Source organism: Orcinus orca, chromosome 13 (assembly GCF_937001465.1).
Source record: "Orcinus orca chromosome 13, mOrcOrc1.1, whole genome shotgun sequence".
NCBI classification, from domain to species: domain Eukaryota; kingdom Metazoa; phylum Chordata; class Mammalia; order Artiodactyla; family Delphinidae; genus Orcinus; species Orcinus orca.
Genome location: NC_064571.1, coordinates 73,142,154 through 73,165,949, shown reverse-complemented (window position 1 = coordinate 73,165,949; position 23,796 = coordinate 73,142,154). Strand labels below are relative to the sequence as shown.

General features: G+C 42.9%; 1 protein-coding gene and 1 pseudogene across 13 annotated transcripts in view; both read right to left on the bottom strand.

Moving 5' to 3' along the window:
* The window catches only part of ITSN2 (intersectin 2), a 162,014-nt gene that overhangs the window by 8,978 nt on the left and 129,240 nt on the right, over positions 1-23,796 (bottom strand). For all 13 annotated transcript variants that reach the window (XR_007470728.1, XM_033425280.2, XM_033425278.2 and 10 more), the window contains 3 exons: positions 13,484-13,605; positions 10,665-10,771; positions 9,209-9,392 (listed from right to left, as the gene is read on the bottom strand). Coding sequence is in view for 12 of the 13 variants with exons in the window: in XM_033425280.2 (XP_033281171.1) it covers positions 9,209-9,392; positions 10,665-10,771; positions 13,484-13,605 (413 nt within the window). In the remaining variant the exon portion in view is untranslated. The remainder of the gene's footprint in view (positions 1-9,208; positions 9,393-10,664; positions 10,772-13,483; positions 13,606-23,796) is intronic.
* Positions 2,376-9,202, bottom strand: LOC125960752 (importin subunit alpha-1-like; annotated as a pseudogene).

Here is a 23,796-nt window from a genome sequence, read left to right as displayed (position 1 = left end):
CAGCCTGTGCGATCCCTCCCTCCCATTGCTTCCGGAACCAGACTGTCTTCCCAGCCCACTGACCCTCTCAGTCTTCCTCACTCCTTTCCTCTCCTCTGCCCAAGATCCCACACGACTGAGCCCCACAGTGTGACCAGACCAGCTGTGGAGCTCTACACTTGCCAAATTACTCTCCATCTCACCTGGATGTCCCAAAGGCACCTCAATACCTCAGCATACCCGCAAGTGAAGTCCTCGTCTTCCCTCATAAAAGCATCCTCTTCTACCCCTATTCCTATCAGAGTTGGTAGCACCATTCTTCACCCACTCACCTTCCCCCGCACATACCTAGGAGTTACCACTGATGCCAGTCTGTCTTCTAAGTAGCTCTTGATCTCCCCCATCTCTGCCTGCTCATCACCCTGCTTCATTCATAACAATACATTTACTGAGCACCTGCTATGAGCCAGGCTCACAATGTCCTTTCTGCTCTTCCTTCACTTGGCTAATTCATATTCATCTCTGAAGACTCAGATTAGCCTCCTCCAGTCCAGGCTCTCCCCTTCTTCATGCCTCCCCTCCTTTTCAGTGATCCTTCTCAAGCCCCCGAGGCTTCCTTTATCATCATGCCACATCTGGACTGGGTAACACAGGTAGAGGCATCACATAGGAGGGTGTCTCTATAACTCCCACCCAGACTGTTAACTCCAGGATGCCAAGGACCACATTTATTTGCTTCTACTCCTAGGACTAGTACAGGACCTAACAGAGTAGCTAGTACTCTAGTATGATCATTTTAAGGACTGAAAAATAATACATTTACTATAATTTACCTAATCATTTCCCACTATGGGATATTAAAATTACCCCCTCCTTTTGTTTTTGGATATATATATATATATGTTTCTAAGATAAGCATCTTCATGGTATTTATTTCTATATTTTGAGTCTTTTTAAAAAGTAACATTTTAGAACACAGCTTGTTAGATCTGCTTTTTAATGTAATCAACACCACGCCTTTCATTATGAGACTAAACACTTTTTATTTATTTTTGCTATTGTTACAATTGTGGTGACACTGTCATCCTATTTACATCCTATTTTTTTAATTCCTATTTTTATCACTATTTGAAAAAATTTTAAATCTTTTACTATGCTTTAGAAGGTAAATGTCCTATATTTAATTCTACTATTATTTTAAAATGTTCACATATACTCATAATTCCACATTTATGTAATTATTCTGATTAATGTTTGTTTCTGTGACCTTGGTTTCTTTCTATGTTTCTTCTAGTTCATTTCTAGGCAACACCTTGCCTCCCACCAACTGAAGGGTTCTGTCCTCAGTGCCTTATACTGAACCATTTTTACATCCCTGAGATCATCATAAGCTAAATAAATAAAATTAGCATTTATTGAATGCTTACTATGTGCTGGTCTCTGTGCTAAAGTACTTTAAAAGTATTATCTGATTATCTCCAGGTGAGAGATGAGGGGACTTAAGGCACCAAATGTTAAGAAACTTGCCCTGGTCACACAGTGGACCATGATGGGGCTGGAATTTCAGCCCGAGCAGTCCAGTTCTGAAGGCTGTCTTGTTCTGAGCATGAAACTGTGTTGCCTCTTGGAATTGATCCTATTTGGTTATGACAGACTCTTCTTTTCATGTAATGCTTAATTTTATTCACTGTTATTTTAATTAAGATTTTAACAACTATATTTATAAAAGGTATTGGGTTATAACTTTTTTTTTCATTTTTGTAATTAAACACAAATACAAAAATGGGCCTTGGCATTAGAGTCACTTTTGTCTTATATAATGAATTAGGTAGGCTTTCTATTTTTTTCTGGGATCTGTTAACAGTTTATATAAAATAAAATAATCTATTCCTTTATTGTTGTAAAGAATTCACCATTAAATCCATCAAGTGAAACTATCTCCTTTTTTGGGATAGGTTACTCAGTTTTTTCGCTTGTTTAATATTATCTTCAGATTTTCTTTTTTTTTTTTTTAACATCTTTATTGGAGTATAGTTAACTTTACAATGTTGTGTTAGTTTCTGCTGTATAACAAAGTGAATCAGCTATATGTATACATATATCCCCATGTCTCCTCCCTCTTGTGTCTCCCTCCCACCCTCCATATCCCACCCCTCTAGGTGGTCATAAAGCACAGAGCTGATCTCCCTGTGCTATGCAGCTGCGTCCCACTAGCTATCTATTTTACATTTGGTAGTGTATATATGTCCATGCCACTCTCTCACTTTGTCCCAGCTTCCCCTTCCCCTTCCCCTTCCCACGTGCTCAAGTCCATTATCTACGTCTGTGTCTTTATTCCTGTCCTGCCCCTAGGTTTGTCAGAACCATTTTTGTTTTTTTAGATTCCATATTATGTGTTAGCATACAGTATTTGTTTTTCTGACTTACTTCACTCTGTATGACAGGCTCTAGGTCCATCCATCTCACCACAAAATAGCTCAATTTCATTTTTTTTTTTTGTTGCGGTACACGGGCCTCTTACAGTTGTGGCCTCTCCCGCTGCGGAGCACAGGCTCCAGACGCACAGGCTCAGCGGCCATGGCTCCTGGGCCCAGCTGCTCCGTGGTATGTGGGATCTTCCCGGACCGGGGCACGAACCTGTGTCTCCTGCATCGGCAGGCGGACTCTCAACCACTGCGCCACCAGGGAAGCCCCTTTTTCATTTCTAATTCTGTTGATTTGAGTCTTCTCCCTTTTTTTCTTGATGAGTCTGGCTAATGGTTTATCAATTATGTTTATCTTCCCAAAGAACCAGCTTTTAGTTTTATTGATCTTTGCTACTGTTTCCTTCATTTCTTTTTCATTGATTTCTGATCTGAGCTTTATGATTTCTTTCCTTCTGCTAACTTTGGGATTTTTTTGTTGTTCTTCTTAGGTGTAAGGTTAGGTTGTTCATTTGAGATTTTTCTTTTTTCTTGAGGTAGGATTGTATTGCTATAAACTTCCCTCTTAGAACTGCTTTTGCTGCATCCCATAGGTTTTGGGTCATCGAGTTTTCACTGTCATTTGTTTCTAGGTAATTTTTTTTTTGAAGTAAAGAAAAGGGTGGAATTTAATCTTTATTTACAGGACACTGCAAGATATGAAATCCCACATAGAAATAAGAAACCCATTGAGAGGAGAAGCTTCATACAGTATGTACAGCTTGGAACTGTTCAAGCATAGTTTCTTTGTAAAAAGTGCTACAATAACAAACCACATGTAAAAAGAGTTCTTAGTAGAGAAACAGTAAGAGAAACTTCTACCAAACATAGTACACAACGAACAACTTTATGCCTCAGAGGTACAATCTAAAAGCTGAAGGTCCCAGCAGTGCCATCCTGAACTTGGAATGTATACCCTTCAGAGGTAGTTTCTGGCACAATTTTGATCTTCCTCTTCTTCCACAGAGAAATACTTCTCAATCAAATTTAATGAAGCTTTGTACACAGACTCATTTTCATGGTTTTGTAGAGCTTCAATTTTGTCCAAACCTCCACATTCTTCAATCATTATATTAAGTTTCTCAGTTTCACCTAGTTTCTCAGCAGCCTGAAAGATATTTGAAATGGCATCCAGGATAACCAGAATAATTCTGTTGCCTTTTGCAGTTAGGAGGTTCATCAATGGTTCTATTATGCCACAATGAACAAGGTATACAATCTGCTCAACTGTTCCGCCACTTGTATAGTTGGTCACAGCCCATACAGCTTCCTTTTGTGTCTTAAAGTCTGCCTTAGAAAGAATGCCAACAAGGAATGGGACTAATCCATGATTTACAACTCGTTATATCTTGTCCTGGCAGCCAGCCGTGATGTTTGATATTGTCCACATAGCTTCCTTCTGAATATTAGTTTTGGAGTTTGTTAGCAGGCTGGGAAAGATGGCAAGTGCTCCTGCATCCATTACAACCTGAGTCTGTTCATCTGTCCCAGTGACAATATTCCCTATGGCTCTTAGCGTGGGAATCACAATTGGCAATTCAGTAGCTCCTAAAAGCTTCACAAGTGGGGGTACAACCCCAGTTTTCACAACCATTTCAATCCATTCATTTGGACCATTGGTAAGGTAGGAAATAGCCCAGCAGGTATCAGCTAAAACTTCTGGATCATCGTGATGCAGGAGATGAACTAAAGTAGGAAGAATTTGCTCAACAGCATCTAAGGGGGTGTGCAGGATTCTTGTTGTGACAAAGATTTGAAAGTGTCCAGGTAAGATTATGTAAGTAACCACATGCTAAAAATGACGTATCAGGAACCGCCAAAAGTGCCAACAGTGGGTCAACTGCACCATACTTGATAACCAAGTCTCGGAAAACTGAGCCATCACCTGCAATGTTTCCTAGAGCCCATACAGCTTGTTCACTGAAGTAAGCATGGGGAGATGCCAACAGAGAAATGAATGCTGGGATAGCACCTCCATCTACCACAGCCTTGGTCTGTTCTGATGTCCTGGAAGCAATGTTAGTGAGGCCCAAGCAGATTCAAACTGAATGGGACTGCAATCAGTTCTGCCCAAGAAGGACACAATTTTGGAATCAAACCAGCCCAGATTATGCTGTCTGTGGGGGGCTGTTTTTCCCTAGAAAGCAGTTTCCTAGCAGCTTGAGTAGCTTGGAGCTGGCTTTCCAAATTGTTGCTATTTATGCCTTTGACAATGTCATCAACAGACCAATTTACAGTGCCCTGGTTGTTGTGGTTTTCCTGCAGTGGAGAAGCAGCATCATCTGGAAAAGAGCTGACGTTTCTCCTTTTCAGCATCTGGTCATACTTCTTAGCTTTCCGGAACTCCACATTAACCTCTATTCAGTGCTGCCTCATTTCTGTACTGTCTTTCCCCTTGTTCTTGAATCTGTTAAGGCGGGCAGCTGGTGAATTAGAATTCTCATTGGTGGACATGGTTATGAGACAAAGGGAGAAAGCTACACGGCTGGCTCAAGCTTCCACAGGAAGTGGTGCGGGGCACACAGGTTGCGGATCAGCTGCCCTCAAAATGTCCACCATGGTCAGCCTGAGGACGGTGTTTCTAGGTAGTTTTTGATTTCTTCAGTGATCTCTTGGTTATTTAGTAGCGTATTGTTTAGCCTCCATGTATTTGTATTTTTTACAGTTTTTTTTTCCTGTAATTGATATCTAGTCTCATAGCGTTGTGGTTGGAAAAGATACTTGATACAATTGCAATTTTCTTAAATTTACCAAGGCTTGATTTGTGACCCAAGATATGATCTATCCTGGAGAATGTTCCATGAGCACTTGAGAAGAAAGTGTATTCTGTTGTTTTTGGAGGGAATGTCCAATAAATATCAATTGAGTCCATCTTGTCTAATGTGTCATTTAAAGTTTGTGTTTCCTTATTTATTTTCATTTTGGATGATCTGTCCATTGGTGAAAGTGGGGTGTTAAATCCCCTACTATTATTGTGTTACTGTCGATTTCCCCTTTTATGGCTTTTAGCATTTGCCTTATGTATTGAGGTGCTCCTATGTTGGGTGCATAAATATGTACAATTGTATCTTCTTCTTGGATTGATCCCTTGATCATTATGTAGTGTCCTTCTTTGTCTCTTGTAATAGTTTTTATTTTAAAGTCTATTTTATCTGATATGAGAACTGCTACTCCAGCTTTCTTTTGATTTCCATTTGCATGGAATATCTTTTTCCATCCCAGACTTTCAGTCTGTATGCGTCCCTAGGTCTGAAGTGGGTCTCTTGTAGACAGCATATATATGGGTCTTGTTTTTGTATCCATTCAGCCAGTCTATGTCTTTTGGTTGGAGCATTTAATCCATTTACATTTAACATCATTATCGATATGTATGTTCCTATTACCATTTTCTTAATTGTTTTGGGTTTGTTTTTGTAGGTTTTTTCCTTCTCTTGTGTTCCCTCCCTAGAGAAGTTCCTTTAGCATTTGTTGTAAATCTGGTTTGGTGGTGCTGAATTCTCTTAGCTTTTGCTTGTCTGTAAAGGTTTTAATTTCTCCGTCGAATCTGAATGAGATCCTTGCTGGGTAGAGTAATCTTGGTTGTAGGTTTTTCCCTTTCATCACTTTAAATATGTCCTGTCACTCCCTTCTGGCTTGCAGAGTTTCTGCTGAAAGATCAGTTGTTAACCTTATGGGGATTCCCTTGTTAGTTATTTGTTGCTTTTCCCTTGCTGCTTTTAATATTTTTTCTTTGTATTCAAGTTTTGATAGTTTGATTAATATGTGTCATGGCATGTTTCTCCTTGGATTTATCCTGTATGGGACTCTGCACTTCCCGGACTTGACTATTTCCTTTCCCATGTTAGGGAAGTTTTCAACTATAATCTCTTCAAATATTTTCTCAGACCCTTTTTCTCTTCTTCTTCTGGGACCCCTATAATTTGAATGTTGGTGCGTTTAATGTTGTCCCAGAGGTCTCTGAGACTGTCCTCAATTCTTTTCATTCTTTTTTCTTTATTCTGCTCTGCGGTAGTTATTTCCACTATTTTATCTTCCAGGTCCCTTATCCGTTCTACAGCCTCAGTTATTCAGCTACTGATTCCTTCTAGAGAATTTTTAATTTCACTTATTGTATTGTTCATCATTGTTTGTTTGCTCTTTAGTTCTCCTAGGTCCTTGTTAAACGTTTCTTGTATTTTCTCTGTTTCCAAGATTTTGGATCATCTTTACTATCATTACTCTGAATTCTTTTTCAGGTAGACTTCCTATTTCCTCTTCATTTGTTTCGTCTGGTGGACTTTTACTTTGCTACTTCGTCTGCTGCATATTTCTCTGTCTTCTCATTTTGCTTAACTTACTGTGTTTGGGGTCTCCTTTTCACAGGCTGCAGGTTCGTTGTTCCTGTTGTTTTTGGTGTCTGCCCCCAGTGGGTGAGGTTGGGTCAGTGGCTTGTGTAGGCTTCCTGATGGAGGGGACTGGTGCCTGTGTTCTGGTGGGTGGGGCTGAATCTTGTCTTTCTGGTGGATGGGGCTGCATGTGGCAGTGTGTTTTGCGGTGTCTGTGAACTTAGAATGACTTTAGGCAGCCTCTCTGCTAATGGGTGGGGCTGTGTTCCTGTCTTGCTAGTTGTTTGGCATGAAGCGTCCAGCACTGGAGCTTGCTGGCTGTTAAGTGGAGCTGGGTCTTAGTGTTGAGACGAAGATCTCTGGGAGAGCTCTCACCAATTGATATTACATGGGGCTGAGAGGTCTTTGGTGGTACAATGTCCTGAACTCGGCTCTCCCACCTTGGAGGCTCAGGCCTGACACCAGGCCAGAGCACCAAGACCCTGTCAGCCACACTGGATGTAAATTAACTGAGTGTGTACTACATCTTCTACCAAAACTGCCATTTCATGAAGAGGCCTCCTAGAATCACCTAGAGAAAACCACCTATGTTTTCTTAAAGGAGTTTTTTTTTTTTTTCTTATAGGAGTTTTACGGTTTCAGGTCTATGTTCAAGTTTTTAATCTGTAAGCAAAAACATCATACTCTCCAATTCTGCTGCAAAGCTTATAGACTTCCCTGTACTTCTTCCACTACTTGAAGTGGCAGTAGACATTGGGCTGGCTGCAGTATTATTCATCTATGGCTTAAATGGACAGGTCACTTGCTGGCTTTATTCCAGATAGCTCATCTCTGCTCTAAGAATACTTGTAGACCTGGCTGCACGTCCTGCATAGAGAATGTGCGGGTAGAGATGGTGCGGTTTTGGCGGCGGTGGCCCGGGACATGCTTGGAAAGGGGCGGGTGGGGGGCTGAGAGTGTCTAAAGGGAAAGGGTGGCTGGGCACAGACGGTGGGGGCAAGATGGCACAAGCCTGACTCTCTCTAGATGTTCTACTCTTATTGAATCAGTTTTCAAACTTTAATAGAAAACTACAAGTTTTGTTAATGTTTTCATATTTATTAGCATATATTTTGAATTGCATACACTTTTAAGAAATAACTTTGTATCTATTCTTGTTTTTACTTGTGTTTTTTCCCTCTTTTTCTATTAGATTTAGTGGAGTTATATTTTATCAGTTCTTTTCACTGTACTTGTTTGCAGACATATTGATATCATTTGTGCTTTTATCTTTATTACTTCCTCTATTTTCCTCTTAGAATTTTATCCTCTGCCTATGTATCTTATATTTTATGCTGATTTTTCCATTCTTTTCTGATAATAAAAATATTAAAATTATGCACTTTCCCATAAAGTACTACTGTGGCTGTATAATATATCCCAATATAAAGTACTTCACAACAACAAAAAATGCAAAAAAACCAAGAAAACAGATTTTTCTTTCATTTCCCTCACCATTTTAACATGTTTAGTAATATTTCTATTACTGAACAACATCAATAAAAATGACTTATCAAAATGTGATTTTCTATTATGATATAACCGGACATATGAAGCTCACTGATGTATCACTGTAAGGTTGTTGCCGACTCATTATGTTATATACAGTGAATATACACATAGTGTACTTTCTGAGTACAGTTCTAGCATTACTTCTCCTTACCAGCTGCTTGTTTTTAATTTATGACCATGGCATCATGGAACCAATTGTTTTCTGTCTTCTCATTGGTTTCTGGGAGGTTTTAAGACAGCTGCGTACACTTCTTGTATATATATAGGATCACAGATGCGCTTTTTATTTATTATCCTAATTCCTGGTGTCACCATTTTCTTTCCTACTCTCATTTCCTTTTGTCCCATTTTATTCATACACTTTTTTTTTGGCCACACCATGCAGCTTGTGGGATCTCTGTTCCCCGATCAGGGATTGAACCCGGGCCACGGCAGTGAAAGCACCAAATCCTAACCACTGGACCACCAGGGAACTCCCCATCCACTTATTTTAAATTTTATTTTATCTTGTTGCATTTTATACGTTTAAGTAAGCTAGTTTATATTCCTTCTGGAATAAGATGGGTATAAAATAAATACAATTTACAAAATTAAGAAAGTGACATTCTGGACTTTTCTGGAGTATAAAGTAGCTGATTTATGTAAGTAGGCTTAAAAAAACACTCTGCTATTAAAGATGGGCAAAATCATGGTCCCAGTGCCAAGAAAAATCAATTCAACATGAAAGGCAACTCAAAGCAGTCAGAAAATTCTTTGCCATATCTGTCTTTCCTTTGGAAGGTGATGGAGGTGGCCTTCTCCACTGCTGAGATTCCCCACCATGCCGCCATACACCCCTGCCTCCTGGCTCAGAACAAGGCTGACCTGCCTACATTCCCAGAATGGAGTTACCTTTAAAAATTCTTTGAAGTCTGCGTGTTCATCTGTCTTCTGCTGTAAAAGAGCTGCTCCATTCAGCTGACAGCTGCAGAACCGGATGTAAGCCTGCATGTGGGACAGCTCAGCTGCCAGGATGTCCCCAATCATCTGCACGGGCATCTTCTCACCCCCGGTCTTCTTCCGTACTCGCAAGGCCCTGCAACCAACACACACTCTCACTTCCCATTTCTAACTGAATGTGCTTCGCAAATGAAGGATGAATACCTTGCGAGACTAACGGTAATGACAACCAGTGAGTTACCTAAAAAGCTCTGGCATCGTGAGGGAAAAGTCAGGAGGAGGAGGCAGCGAGGGCTTAAAGCCCTGCCCGCCCAGCCAACCTGGGTGAGCTGCTAGAAAGAAGAAGAAAATGAAGTGTGTGCACTTGGGTGTTCCTAGGTCTTTGGAATTGTTTTGGATTCAGCTTAGTATCTTAGCAAAGTTCCTTTTGAAAAATTTTTAACTTGTTTTCAGTTGAACCAAGAAGAAAGAAATTTCCACCCTCTGTAAGGGAAAAAAGGGAGCAGGAGCCCACAGAGGCCACGTGTGGAGGCGGCATCGTTCCCAGAAAGCTGCTGAGCCCCAAGGAGGGCAGAGAGGCAGCAAGCGCTGGGACTGCTCATGCCTACCCACAGGAGCCTGTCCTCACAGGCGTAAGGGACAGAAAATCACCACAGGCAACGTAATTTCACACTGGACTTAGGAGAGTGCCAGACCAGCCAGTTACGTCTAGGCCATGAGCTGCAGCTTCTCTCCTGACTCTATCTGATGCAGAGTCAAGTATATTTTGGAACCATATGTTGATATATTGTTTGTTTAATGATTTAATTTTTCCTTTGCTTAATCAAATATTTTCTTTGTTATATTTCTTTACTTCAATAATTATGCATTTCAGAGTTAGAGAGCATTTCATAAAATGATGATAAAATTAAAAGCCTGAGGGAGGGACTTCCCTGGTGGTGACGTGGTTAAGAATCCACCTGCCAATGCAGGGGACATGGGTTTGAGCCCTGGTCCGGGAAGATCCCACATGCCACGGAGCAACTAAGCCCGCGCGCCACAACTACTGAGCCTGTGCTCTAGAGCCCGCGAGCCACAACTATTAAGCCCGTGCACCGCAACTACTGAAGCCCGCGCGCCTAGAGCCCAGGCTCTGCAGCAGGAGAAGCCACTGCAGTGAGAAGCCCGTGCACCGCAATGAAGAGCAGCCCCTGCTCACCGCAACTAGAGAAAGCCCGTGCGCAGCAACCAAGACCCAACGCAGCCAAAAATAAAATAAATAAATTTATATTTTTTAAAAAAAGCCCGAGGGAATAGAAAACAGTGAAAGTTCTTTGCTAAGCAGCCCTGGCTGCAGAGAGTTAGGTATGAGTCTCAGCCCTGCGGCTGGGGGCGTCTGCTGCAACGACAGGTGATGCTCACGACTCACTTCAGCAGCTTCGTGTTCGACATGATGAGCTCCTTCCAGTTAACAAAGATCAAGGCCGTTTCTCCTTCAGTGAGAAAACCTGGTTCTGCCATTCGTTTCTGAAAAACCTAAATTCAGAACACAAGGGAAAGAAGTCAGCTCAAGTGCAGTACACAGGCTGTGTGGTCTAAATAACACATTATCTTCGGGCTGCCCTGGTGGCCCAGTGGTTGAGAGTCTGCCTGCCGATGCAGGGGACAGGGGTTCGTGCCCCGGTCCGGGAAGATCCCACATGCCGCGGAGCGGCTGGGCCCGTGAGCCATGGCCGCTGAGCCTGCGCGTCCGGAACCTGTGCTCCGCAACGGGAGAGGCCACAGCAGTGAGAGGCCCGCGTACCGCAAAAAACAAAACAAAACATTATCTTCATACACTAAACTAGGAAGATCATGGCACTTTTAAATAAACATATTGTGACTGTTAAATTGCAAAATTTCCCTACTTTTTGCTATTTCGTCTCCTATCAGGGCTGATTTTAAGGACTGAATCCAGCAGTCTCATCAAGGAGAGGAGATTCTCATACCTACCTCCTCAGGGTGTTACACAGGTTAAATAAACCATGGGCATAAAGCACCCACACACTGGAAGAGGCTGCAGAACTGAGGGAGCATGACCGTTGTCAGGCTGAGCACCTCAGGGGTCTGGAAGCAGTTTGTGAGAAGTGCACCAGAAGAAAGAGTGATGCCTTATCCTATCCTCAAGACTGGCCACCAAGCACATGTGGATTTCAGGGGTTAAATGATAAAACTTTGGTAATCCGTAGCACTTAAGGTTTCACAAAGTTCTGATATGCACATACATGCATATGCCTGTGTGTGCGTACATGCACACGTGTGTGCGTGGGTTTCTCAATTAACTTCATAGATGATGTAGGTCATGCTGAGTCAGGTACTGTTATTCCCAATTGACCCACGAAGAAATAAAAGCTGAGACAGTAATTTGCTCAAGGTCACAAAGCTAGAACGTGGAGGAGCCAGAACTAAAACAACTTTTTGATTCTAAGTTCAAGTTTCCACTAAACAACTAGGGAATGACTTTAAAAGCCTTAAGGAAATGGTGAAGTCATCTGAGACAACTCTTCTCATGTGAAATCTCTCCAAAATACACATGACATTACCCTCCGCTGAAACTGTTCTAAATTAATGTTTACTTACTGCACTGAATTGAACCTGGATTCAGAGAACTCAGATAAAAGTGCTATGAACTAACGTCTCTAAACCTCTACGGTTCCAGAATCAGACTGAAGATGTCTGGACACCCCTGTGAGAGAGAGCCCTGGAAACAAGGTCGACCTGCTCTGAGGCTGCTCCTGGAGGACAGGGAAAGCGTCTGATGTCGGTTCTTTCACTCGCTGATTAATTTAGGTTACTGTTTATTCGCTCTATCTGCCTGCTTTGTGCCAGCCTCAGTGAGGTAAGCAGAGCATGAGATGGCTGGGTCCTCTGGGGCCCTCCACGGCAACGGTAATGAGAAGCCCTTGCCTGTGGGCAGTGCTTTTTCCCCTAACCCCCTGACCCCAACATGATGCCTCACCCCTCAGAGTGTCTTGTGAGGTGCGCTGAGTGAGAATAACCAAGCCCACGTGGTTAAGAGGCTGGCCTGAGATGGGGAAAGCACCTGGCCCCCGTTCACCTTCTGTGCTAGTCAGAGCGGTTCTCCACACCCATTTACAACCACTTAGGACTGGAATCTGACCGGCAGCAGGGCTGACACTTGTAGGGGTTAATCAAAAAGATGGGCTTTTCTTACAGGCCATCCATCCTGGTGAGAGAAGTGCAGACAGACATAAACACACCTAGCCACACATAAATCCAGTCCTGTTGGGAAGGCCTGTAAAGGGCCAGGCTACGTTTGGGGTGTAGGACGAAGGACACACAGTCTCTGCCCTCAGGAGCTCACAGCCTGGGGGAAGATAGACGTTATCAACCGAGAAGTGCAGGACAGTGAACGTCTGAGAGGAGCAAGTGTGCCATGTCTGAGATCCCAGCCCGAATTCAGGGGAGAGAATGAATCGGGGAAAGGCCTTGCTGGGGCAGATGCAGGACTCAGCTTCTGCACCGTGTCTTCTCCAGGTCACGACCACGTAAACAGTGCACCTGTTGGGCCTGAGTGGGGACACCTGTTCTCTTTAAGTTTTTTTAAACTGGTTTCATCTGAGGGCCTTGACAAATTTTTGTGGGAACTGAAAGCCATGGAAACAAAAGCATAATAAAAGTATAAAATCTTACTTTGCTCAAACGCGAACCATTTAAAAGTGCCACTCTAACGGCCGTTGTCTGCTTCGGGGTCGCTGGCAATATTAATAGTCACAACACAGTAAATATATGAGATTTGGGAGCTATTTTACAGTACACTGTTTGGTTTTCCAAACTGACATAAAGGTTAGGTGAACACCCCCACTGCCTCACAATTCCTCTGGAAATCATTAAACTTTATGAAAGCATCAGGTGCCAGAAGAGCGGTGCAGACATCGTCAGAGAAAAATCTGAGGCAGATACATTTGCTGGAGAGCCTTCCCACCGACTCCGTGCCCTGGTCTTTCCTGATGGGGCCTCTGCCACATCCGACTGAGGCACTGAGTGCCTTTTCTCTCTCTTCACTCTGAATTACCTAATCTGGAGAAAGAGCCGACTTGAGATCTTCAGGGCCTCTCCAAGGGTCAGAGGAAGCATTCTGAGGGTGTGAGCACTCCCGTCACTGCCTGAGAATTCACTCGTCAAAGGTGATACCTCGCTACGAGGCCCCACCCCCTGAGCAACCGGCGGCGCCCGCGGCGCCCTCACCTCCACGACGAGCTGAAGGTCATCCACGTACCGCTCCTCAGTCTCCATCAGCTCATGGATGTAGCCCTGCCTTTTCCTCTCCACTGGCTGCATGGTGTCCAGGGTTTGGAGATCTGCACACCCTGTGGAAAAGCAGGCTAGAGTTTCAAAATATTATTTTAATCTTCTTCGGAGAAAACAGACATGAACCGTCAGATACACGGGGTTTACAAATGTTGCCGGGAAAGAACCACGTGGCCTGCCAAAGGGCCCTGGGACTTGGGCGAACAGCGCACACCTGCGGAAGCGGGATTAACCACCAGCCACTCCAGAGCGCCAGAGCCGCAAATTAGCAACACCTGTAACTGGTTGCAACGCCTGCAATGCTCGGTATGGTCCCAATTTCTTTTCCAAATAAGTAATGACAGAATGAAGGATTTTCAGAAATGGCCTCAAAGAAACCAGAACTGTGCGGAGGGAGCCCTGTGAAGAATCTGTGCTATTCTCACCATCCTGAGACATTTTCAAAGCACTGTAACGATTAAGTGACTCAAATGCTGGAGACCAGTGTTTTCCAAACTGCAGGTCATGAGCTATTGGTGGGCCATTCTATCGATTTTTTAAAACAAAAACAAAACAAAATAAATACCACGTACACAGGATCTGTCAGTATTGTACTGTGAAAATTTTTAGTTAGGTATGTATTTGAGGATGTAAAATGTATTCCTTACTGTGAGCCACTGTTTAAAAAATGTTTGAGAAACACTTCTCTAGATTTCTCAAAGTTAAGTGCTCAGTTAGGAAACCTGAAGTCTCCAGGGCCCAGCAGTTCCCAGCAAGAGCACTGTCTTAACCCACTGGAACAAAGAACTGGTGGTTTGGGGTACACTGCAGCCACGGGGGCTTTGAGGGCAGCCCCCAGCCATCTCGCATGGCATCAGAGTGAGAAGTACCATAGTCACTTCGGATCAATGTACAGGCACATGGGAGCTGAGCTCACTGTCACACTGGGAAGTGACGTTAACCCAGAGTCATTCAATAAGAAGCTGAGGGCCTGCCGAAGGCCCAGTGGGAGGGGAAACGCCTCAGAAAGCCCTTCCTCAGGCAAAAAGAAAAAGCAGGTAGGTGCCCAGCAAGGGACAACATGAGGCGGTAGCAGTGCACGTCCGAAGCGGGAGCGATGGGGAGGCAACACGAAGGTCTGGGGAGCAGAGGACACAGGAGCAGGGCCGGCCCTGCGGGGCCTCCGCAGCCCGCAGTGTTCGGACCGAGGCAGACGCCCTGCACGGGGACAAAGGCGCAGAGCCACAGAGGCGGAAAACGCCAGGATCAGACTGGCCTTTTAAGTGGGGGCTTCTCTTCGTGACTGTTTTTGATTTTTTATGTATTTTGTATAGATTTGGGCTTTCAGAGAGTCCTCACGAAGACAGACAACTGTTCTATTTTCTGCACATGCTGCCGACAGCTTTAAAAAAAATTACTCCCACAGTCAAACAAAAATTGAATAAGGCAAAAGTCGCGTTTGGTGCTACCAAGATGAAATCGCAGTGCCACTCATGTTCAGACTTATCCAGCTTTTCTGGGGACTGTGTTCCGTCCTGTTCTGCCAAGGAGACCTGCAGGAATGAGCGAGAGCTAGGGATGAGCAAGGCTAACACAGGCCCCTGCCTGACCCGGCTGTGTGCAGCCAGGCGGCTGGATGCCGAGGCCGACGCCTGATGGGGAATGTCGCTGACCACGTGGCCATCCAGCTGACGCTGGTGGGGCAATCGCAGCAGTCTCTAAGGTTGCCCTAGCTCTTTGCTAGTGGTTTACAAATCTCGGTCCTTCACATTCGGCCACATCCACATAGTATCTCTACTATTATTTATGTAGTATTTTTTTTCATGTTTGAGCTAAATGTCTATGAAATCATGGGTTTGATGTGATGGTTATGTTTCTTCTAATAGTAACTACCATAAACATATAACTATTAAAATAATTCGAGTCCTCCTGGGCACTATTTTGTGGGCCATTGTGTTGTGCACCACCGGGATATCACACTTTGGGAATCGATGATTGATGTTAAAACTCACAAGTATTGGCCTATCTATTCAGTATCTTGGGATAATAGGAAAAGTCTCAGGTAGTTTATCGTTTCTGAGGCTGGGACGTACACGACATTAGCTTCATCAGGATGAATGTGGGACAATCCTTGTACTCCAACCCTAGCTGACACCTCTGCATTTCATTACAATGGTTCTTAAATTTTTATTCTCCAAGTTTCCAACCTGACCCCTATCCCCACTTTCAGATGCTCTCACCTCTGACATCAGGGGAAAAAAAAAAAAGGCATGATGCCCCTTCTACTTCCAGCCCCATCTTCCTGCTCACTCATCCCTGTACTTCCTTCCCGTGTCAGGGGGTGAGGGGATCCTACTTCTTCTAAAGCCAGCATCCCTAACCCGCCCCCTCCTGCAGGACACTTCCCTGCCCTTCACACTTCCATCTTCAGTGTTCACTGGTCCCTCTAGTCCATGAACATGGTTATGTGTCCCTCCTACCACAATATGTAAAACAAACAAGCACCCTTCCTGCAACCCTGCTCCCTCCACAAACACCTGTCTCTAGTCTCACTGCCAAATGTCTGACAGTAGAGGGGTCTGACACTCATTCCCCCCGCCCACAGCTCTCTCTGTCACTTCTCCAACTTAAGATACTCTGGTTTCTCTCCCACCACTCCACTGACACTGCTCTTGTGAAGGTAACGATGACCTTGAGCATCGCCAAATGCAGAGACCCCCTTGGGAGCTGGCATCCTCCTGCACCTGCCCAGAGCCCTGACACCTGTGATGAGCTGCTGCTTCCAACACTCGAGTCTCTCCCTCAGCCTCTGTCACTCTCTTCTTCCTGGTGTTTCCTTCTGCATTTCTGCCTCTGCCTGCCTCCAGGCCCTCTGGTCCCCCCAATCCAGCAAATACTATAATGTGTTCCTGGCATTCCTGACCTGCAAGGTCGAACGAATCTGGCTTTGCATTTCTCTGCCAGGGTCACAAGGCACATCCGCATACTATGCTCTGAGCAACCCTGCTCTAAAGAAACATTTAATTTGAGTGAACCCAGAGTTCCCAACACTTATTTGACCATAGAACCCTCTGTTTTGAGAGGAGAGTGAATCTTTTGCGAACTGAGGAATTAGGGTTTGTGGATAGAATACACCCCTCTGCCATCCTCCACACCTGCACTGTCCAATACAGCAGCCATTAGCGACATGTGACTACTGAGCACCTGAACCACGGCCAGTCCAAACAGAGAAGAGCTGCAAGTGTAAAATATACACCGGATTTCAAAGACCCAGTAGAAACATCCTAGAATGTAAAATAATGCATCAGTACAAAAATTATTATACCGATTACACCTTGAAATGATAATATTTTAGATGAGGCTGGGTTAAGTAAAAATAATTATTAAAATTAATTCCATCTGTTTCTTTTTACTTTTTAAAATGTAGCTGCTGGAAAATTTTAAATTACATATGGGCTTGTATTTGTGACTTACATTATATTTATATTGAACAGCTCAAGCCAGCCTCTACATTTTTTATCATGTTCTTTTCCTGACAGAATGTTCAATGACTTCTGTTTTTTGCAGAATGAAGTCCTAGCTCGGGGGGAGCACAGGGCTCCAGAGTCTCCGTAATGCAGCAGCAGCCTGCCTCTGACCATGCAGTCCACCTTCTACCCACCCTGGCCTGGGCTCGGTCCTCATGATGTGCTGTACTAACTGTCCACGGCCTGGCTGTTTCCACTCCTGTTGTTGCCTCTGTCCATGGCCCTTCTCTGCACAGAAGCCATCTCACTACCCCTTCAGGGTGCAGCTCACATGATCCTACTCCGGGGAAACCTTTTCCATCCCCGTCCCCAGACTGCCTCTCCTTCGTGTTTTCATGGTACTGGCTTGCATCTATATTTTAAATACTTCCCACAATGTAATGTGTATTGTAGTTCTTCTGTATATAGTTACTATGTCCTTCTCTCCCAGTGGGGGTTAGGGACTGTGTCTAACACAGTCCATAATACCACACTTGGCAATGTTTTGACCACCAAGGTCAGGAAATATTTGTTGAGTAGACTATTGTGTTGTCCCCAGACCCATTTCTCACCTTTCCCCTGCTCTGCTCCATACTGCAAGGAGGCCAACCTCTAAGGCTACTTTTGTAAGCTCTTTTCTTAGTTGACTTCTGCCTGGGCTTGGCTAATGAGAGGAGACTGAAGACTGCAGGGTGGACTAGGGAAAGAGTCCTCCTGCCAGAATGGTGAGATGCCAAGAAAGCATTTAGTCCCTGCTGGGTAAAGAACAGAAATGCTGGGGCTGCATCTCACATAAATTTGGAGTTCAAGAATTCCGCAACTGATGAATTAACACAAAAATTGGTCCCTGGTGATAACTTCAGGGTGCTTGCCCAAAGAAAATGTACAACTGGTCTGGAGGGTCACTCTCACAACCTTGGTTCCACAGGATTTACAGACAAAAACTAAGTCTCGCTAAAGATGAGTTCAAAGTAAAAATTACAAAAAACAAGGAACAATCCACCATTCATAAAAAACTGAGGATTAGAGCAAAAGGAGATGTAAAATATATATGTTTAAAATAGCTTGAGACATATATGAAGGATTTGAAACCCTAAATAGAGTCTAAAAAACCCAACAGGAAGATTTGAAACAGAAACAAATAAAAAGGTAAATATTATCAAGGAAATAATAAATTAATAGATGAGGCAGCAGATCAAACACACTGGAGGAAACAATTAGTAAATCTGAAAACAGAGCTGAAGAAATTACTTAGAATGCAGCTCAGAAAGACAAAAAGATGGAAAACATAAAATGAAAGCTAAAAGATACAGAGGATGGAATGACAAGGCCCAACATACATCTAATGGGAGTCTAGGAGGGGAGAACAGAAAGAAAGGGAAGGGGTAATAACTGAGATTATAATGGCTGAGAATTTTCTAGAGTTGATGAAAGATATAACTCCACAGATTCAGGAGGAAAAATGATTCCTGATTAGGGAAAAAAATAAAAATAAACCCATACCTAGACTGTAAAACACCAAGGAAGAAAAAATTTGTTGAAATAGTAAGAAAGAAAGAGCAGAATAACTATACAGGAACAGCAATCCAGACTGGCTGCACACAACTCAACCCAACAATAGGGAGTGTTGAGAAAAAATAACTGTCAAACTAGAATTCTAATTACACTATTGTTCATGGAAGAGGGAGAAATAAAGGCATTTTCAGGCAAAGTTTGACAGCATTTACCACTAGCAGATTTGACTAAAGGAACCATTAAAAAAAATGTACTTTGAAAAGGAAAAACAGAGATGTAAGGAGTGGTAGAAAAATGTAAGAAAAAGGAATGGTGAGCAAAAATACCAGTAATTATGTGAAAAAAAATTACTGACAGTAAAAATAACAATAATAATAATAAATAAGTTGGTGGGATAAATTCAATGTTAATTTTTTAAAAAGAAGCAAAGAAAATGCATGGTAAATATAAAATGTCAAATAAGATAGATATAAATAAAAGTATAAAATAGTTCTAATAAATATAAGTGGCTAAATCTGTCAGTTAAAAGAGAGACTCTAGATTGGACAAAAGAATTCAGCTAGATGCTATTTACAAGACACCAGAAACGTAAAGTTACAGAAATGTTAGAAGTAAAGGGCTGCGGACTTCCCTGGTGATTCAGTGCTTAAGAGTCCATCTTCCAATGCAGGGGATGCGGGTTCAATCCCTGGTCAGGGAACTGAGATCCCACATGTCATAGGGGAACTAAGCCTGTGCGCTCTAGAGCCTGAGTGCCACAACTAGAGAGCCCACGTGCTGCAACTCCTGAGCCTGTGCACTCTGGAGCCTGCATTCCACAACTAGAAAGCCCGTGAAGCGCAAGTACTGAGCCCGCGTGCTCTGGGGCCCCCACACCACGACTAGGAAGAAGCCCATGCACCGCAGTGAAGAGCCCACATGCTGCAACAAAAAAAAAAGATCCCGCGTGCTGCAACAAAGATCCCATGTGCCTCAACTAAGACCCAACGCAGCCAAATAAATAAATAAATAAAGACCTAAAAGAAAAAAAGTAAAGGGCTGCAAAAAAACTATACGACTGCAAAATATAAAAGAGCAGTGGGGGAGGATTCATTAGCAACAGACAAACTAGGCTTCCAAGGATCTGTATAAGATGACATCACAAAACCTCATGGAAATATAATAACTCTTATTTGCAACTAATGGGAGAGCCTCAAAGTGTGAAATGAAAAACTGATAGACTTACCTCCCTGATAAATTGAGAGATTGGGATTGACATACACACGCTACTATATATAAAATAGATAACAATAAGAACCTGCTGTATAGCACAGGGAACTCTACTCAATACTCTGTAATGGCCTATATGAGAAAAGAATTTTAAGAAAAAGTGGATATATGTATATGTATAACTGATTCACTTTACTGTACACCTGAAGCTAACACAACAGGTGGATTGACACTTTCCTTCTTCTTACGCCTCACATTCAACCACCTGTGGCTCTATCTTCAAAACAGATAATAGTGGTCCATAATCTGACCACTTCTTACCTCACCCACCACTGTCATTCTGATCCAAGCCACTGCCATCTTTTGCCTGGATTGCTGAACGAACCTCCTAACAGGTCTCTTTGCTCTGACCCCTGCCCCCCAACCTCCAGATTAATCTAGCAAGCCAGAGCTATCCTATTAAAACACAGCAGATCATGTCACTCCTTTGATCAAAACCCTTCAATGGGTCCTTCTCACTCTGAGCAAAAGCCAAATTTCTTACAATCAGCCCACAAGAACGTAAACGGCCTCCCCCATCTCCACAGATACCTCTCTGTCCTCATTTCCTCGTCCTCTTGCTCCTCCCTCGTTCCAGCCACACCGGCCTCTGTGCTGTTCCTCAAGCATTACGGGCATGCTCTTTGCATGTGCTGTTCCCTCTGCCTAGAATGATCTTCCAGGTAACCACATGGCTTCCTCCAGATAGTCATCACATCTTTCAAGTCTTGGCTCACATGTCACCATTTCAGAGAACCTTTATCTGAGTAACCTGTTTAAAATTGAAATCCCTCTGGATCCACCTCTCCCCACCCAGTACTCCCTTTCCCTAACCTGCTTTATTTTTCTAAGATACTACACACTTATTTGTTTTGTTTGTTTTCTGTCTTACCCTACTCAAATGTCAGCTCCAAGAGGGCAGGAATTTTTGTCCATTTTATAATCTTTTATGTCCCCTGTGCCTGACACATAATAGGTTTTCAACAAGTATTTACCGAATGTGATATGAAGATACACTCTGAGATAGTACATTGATATTAACTATAAGCAGTCAGAGAGAATGATGAAAACTTCCTGGGAAGTTCTTTCTGGCAGACAGGAAGAATGGGAAGGTAGGAAAAATGAGAGATCATGGCTACTACCAGGTCAAAGTTCCCAGAGGAATAATTAGCAGTAGACTGGGCCACAAGACCCCCGACATTTGTGTTTAGGATGTGGAGACTGAGAGACAAAACATACATAATGAATAATGGTTATGAAAACTGTGTCCCACTACAGCTGGGAACCACCGTTCTAAATTACAGTGCAAGCAAGCAAACAAGAGAGCTTAGAAAGGAGGAGAAAGATCTGCGAAGATTCCAAAAAGTGAAGGACAAAAGGCAATTTGTGATGACTGCTACAAAGAGGGCTTGTTCAGATTATGTCATAAAGTCCCAGAATAGTCCTTGCCCATTCTGAGGAGACCAACGCCTCTGAACAATGCTATTCTCTGTGTGCCCAAAATTAAGAGCCAGAGTATCACATAATGGTTTTCAGTCTCACTGTGTTTAAGCTCAGTGAAAAGATGAGATTTTAACAGTAAATCCAGACAACTCAACTGCATGCATTTTCTGAAGGCTGCCTTTAATACTCAAGTCTTATCAGGGCGCTGGCAATTACTGGGTATCTTGTTTCGTAAGAGAATAGCCTTTTATCCGCTTGGCAAATATTTACTGAGTGCAAACTGTGTACCAGGTGGCACCATGAAGCCATACATATTTGTGGTTTCGTTTTTGGAAATTTAAATAATTCTTGAACAAGTTTTTGTGTCTTTTTTGATGCCTGTTAAGTTCTATGTCATCAGGTGTTAGGTTGCTTGTTTAAGAACAAAAAGGGCTATTTGTGTTATAAAATTGGCCTGTTTGTGTGATTCTAATGCCGCAGACCATCAGAAAGCAAAATATTTGACTATCAGAAAAGACACATTCTAGAACTTACAAAAGCAGCTCTGTTGATAAATGCAAGTGGATTTGCATTTATCAAAAAAACACAATTTTTTATTTTTATTTTTGAATCTACAGTAAAATGTTGTAAGCCTAAAGACAGCAAAGACCCCCCCCAACAGAAGACAAAAGTGCAGATTTTGGCCTCAGAAAGCAATTAGTTCAAGCTGATTTTTGCATCACCTTCTAGTCTGCCAGACTTGACCCTGATTCACTGACTCAACTATTAATGTGCTATTCAGAATATAGAATATTACGAAGAGATGTCATGAAACAGTAGTTTCTTCATGTTTACCCCGCACAGAACTTCGTTTTAACAATACTAATAAACAACATGTGTGTCACAATTTGCAACCTCTGATCAATTCTCTAACAAATATAACTTTGACTCCTACTGTATAAATACATGGAGAATCTGAGGCTTTGGTGGTTAAGTAACTTACTGTAGAATTCAGAGCTACTAAATACCTAAATCTAGGTCTCTTGATTCAAGTCTTACACTTTGAAATGCCAGGCCACTTTAAATGACGCTTACACTGCAATCCTATTTGAGGTGAAACTCTGACAACAGCGTGTACAAACCTAACCTGGTCTTATGCTTGTTGAACTGAATTCTAGAGGAAAAAAAGTTTTAGTATAAATACTTGGAATGCCAAAGAGCCCAAAGCACTGAAAACCAACAGGGCCCTTATTCGCCTTTAACTCTTTTTTGTGTCTATGTAACATAATTGGTCCCTTTACATACCCTTCTACTTGGTCGCATATGCAATTAACAACTTGTATCTAACAGCTAATTTCAAATAGACTGTACCCTTCAGTGCTCTGTATCAGTACACCCATTACCACAGTACTGACCTGGGGCAACAAGGGTTTCATATGCACATATGTTTTTTTCTTGGTATTACTAAGCAGACTGCTACACCTCTACTTTACCCAATGGTATGATTATACAACCCATATTTTCCAACTTGTTTATGACTACATAATACTATGCCCAAACTGCTGAGTCTAGGACACACTAATTCTATAGCACTGCCTGACTCTGATTTCGTGGTGGTTAACAGATGACCACTGGACACAGGGATCCCAGTAGCAGGTCCTCCCAGTACCTTGAAATGTAACTTGACCAGCCTGGATTCATTTAAAGAATGAATTAGTTAATTCTCTTTACTCTCTTCTCACCTATATCTTGGAATTTAATGATGATTGTTCTAACTTTGTGATCTGAAGTAACAGCAACTCCAAGTTAGTGAGAAGTGGCTAAGAGCACCAGCTTTGGAGTCAGATGCTGACTCAGGTTTTAACTCCATCACTTACTAACCCAGACATACACCCAAAATGTTTAGTCCATCACTTAGGACACAGCAAATGCTTGGTAAATGTTAACTGTAATTTCTAGTAGCTATGTGTTAGACACTGAACTGGTGTTTCATAAATCCCTTAAGTCTCATCTGTAATACAGGTATTACTATCCTCATTATACAGGTGAGGCTGAGGCTCCTAGAGGTGAGCTCATAGAGTCACAATCCAAAGCAGCCCTCCCACTACACTCCCCATTCCACTCATTTTATCACTCTTTGATTTTATCACTCTAAGTGATTCTGCCTTTGACAACAGCATTAAGACATTTCTCTTAAGCACATCTTTCATAATTTGTTGTTCTCGTTTAAAATAAAGTTTTAAAAGCGATTATGAAGATAATTTATTCAATTTAAAAATGGGCAAAGGGGACTTCCCTGGTGGTGCAGTGGTTAAGAATCCACCTGCCAATGCAGGGGACACGGGCTCGAGCCCTGGTCCGGGAAGATCCCACATGCCATGGAGCAACTAAGCCCACGCGCCACAACTACTGAGCCTGCGCTCTAGAGCCCACGAGCCACAACTACTAAAGCCCGCACGCCGAGAGCGCATTCTCTGCAACAAGAGAAGCCACCACAATGAGAAGCCTGCACACTGCAACGAGTAGCCCCCACTCGCCGCAACTAGAGAAAGCCCGTGCACGGCAACGAAGACTCAATGC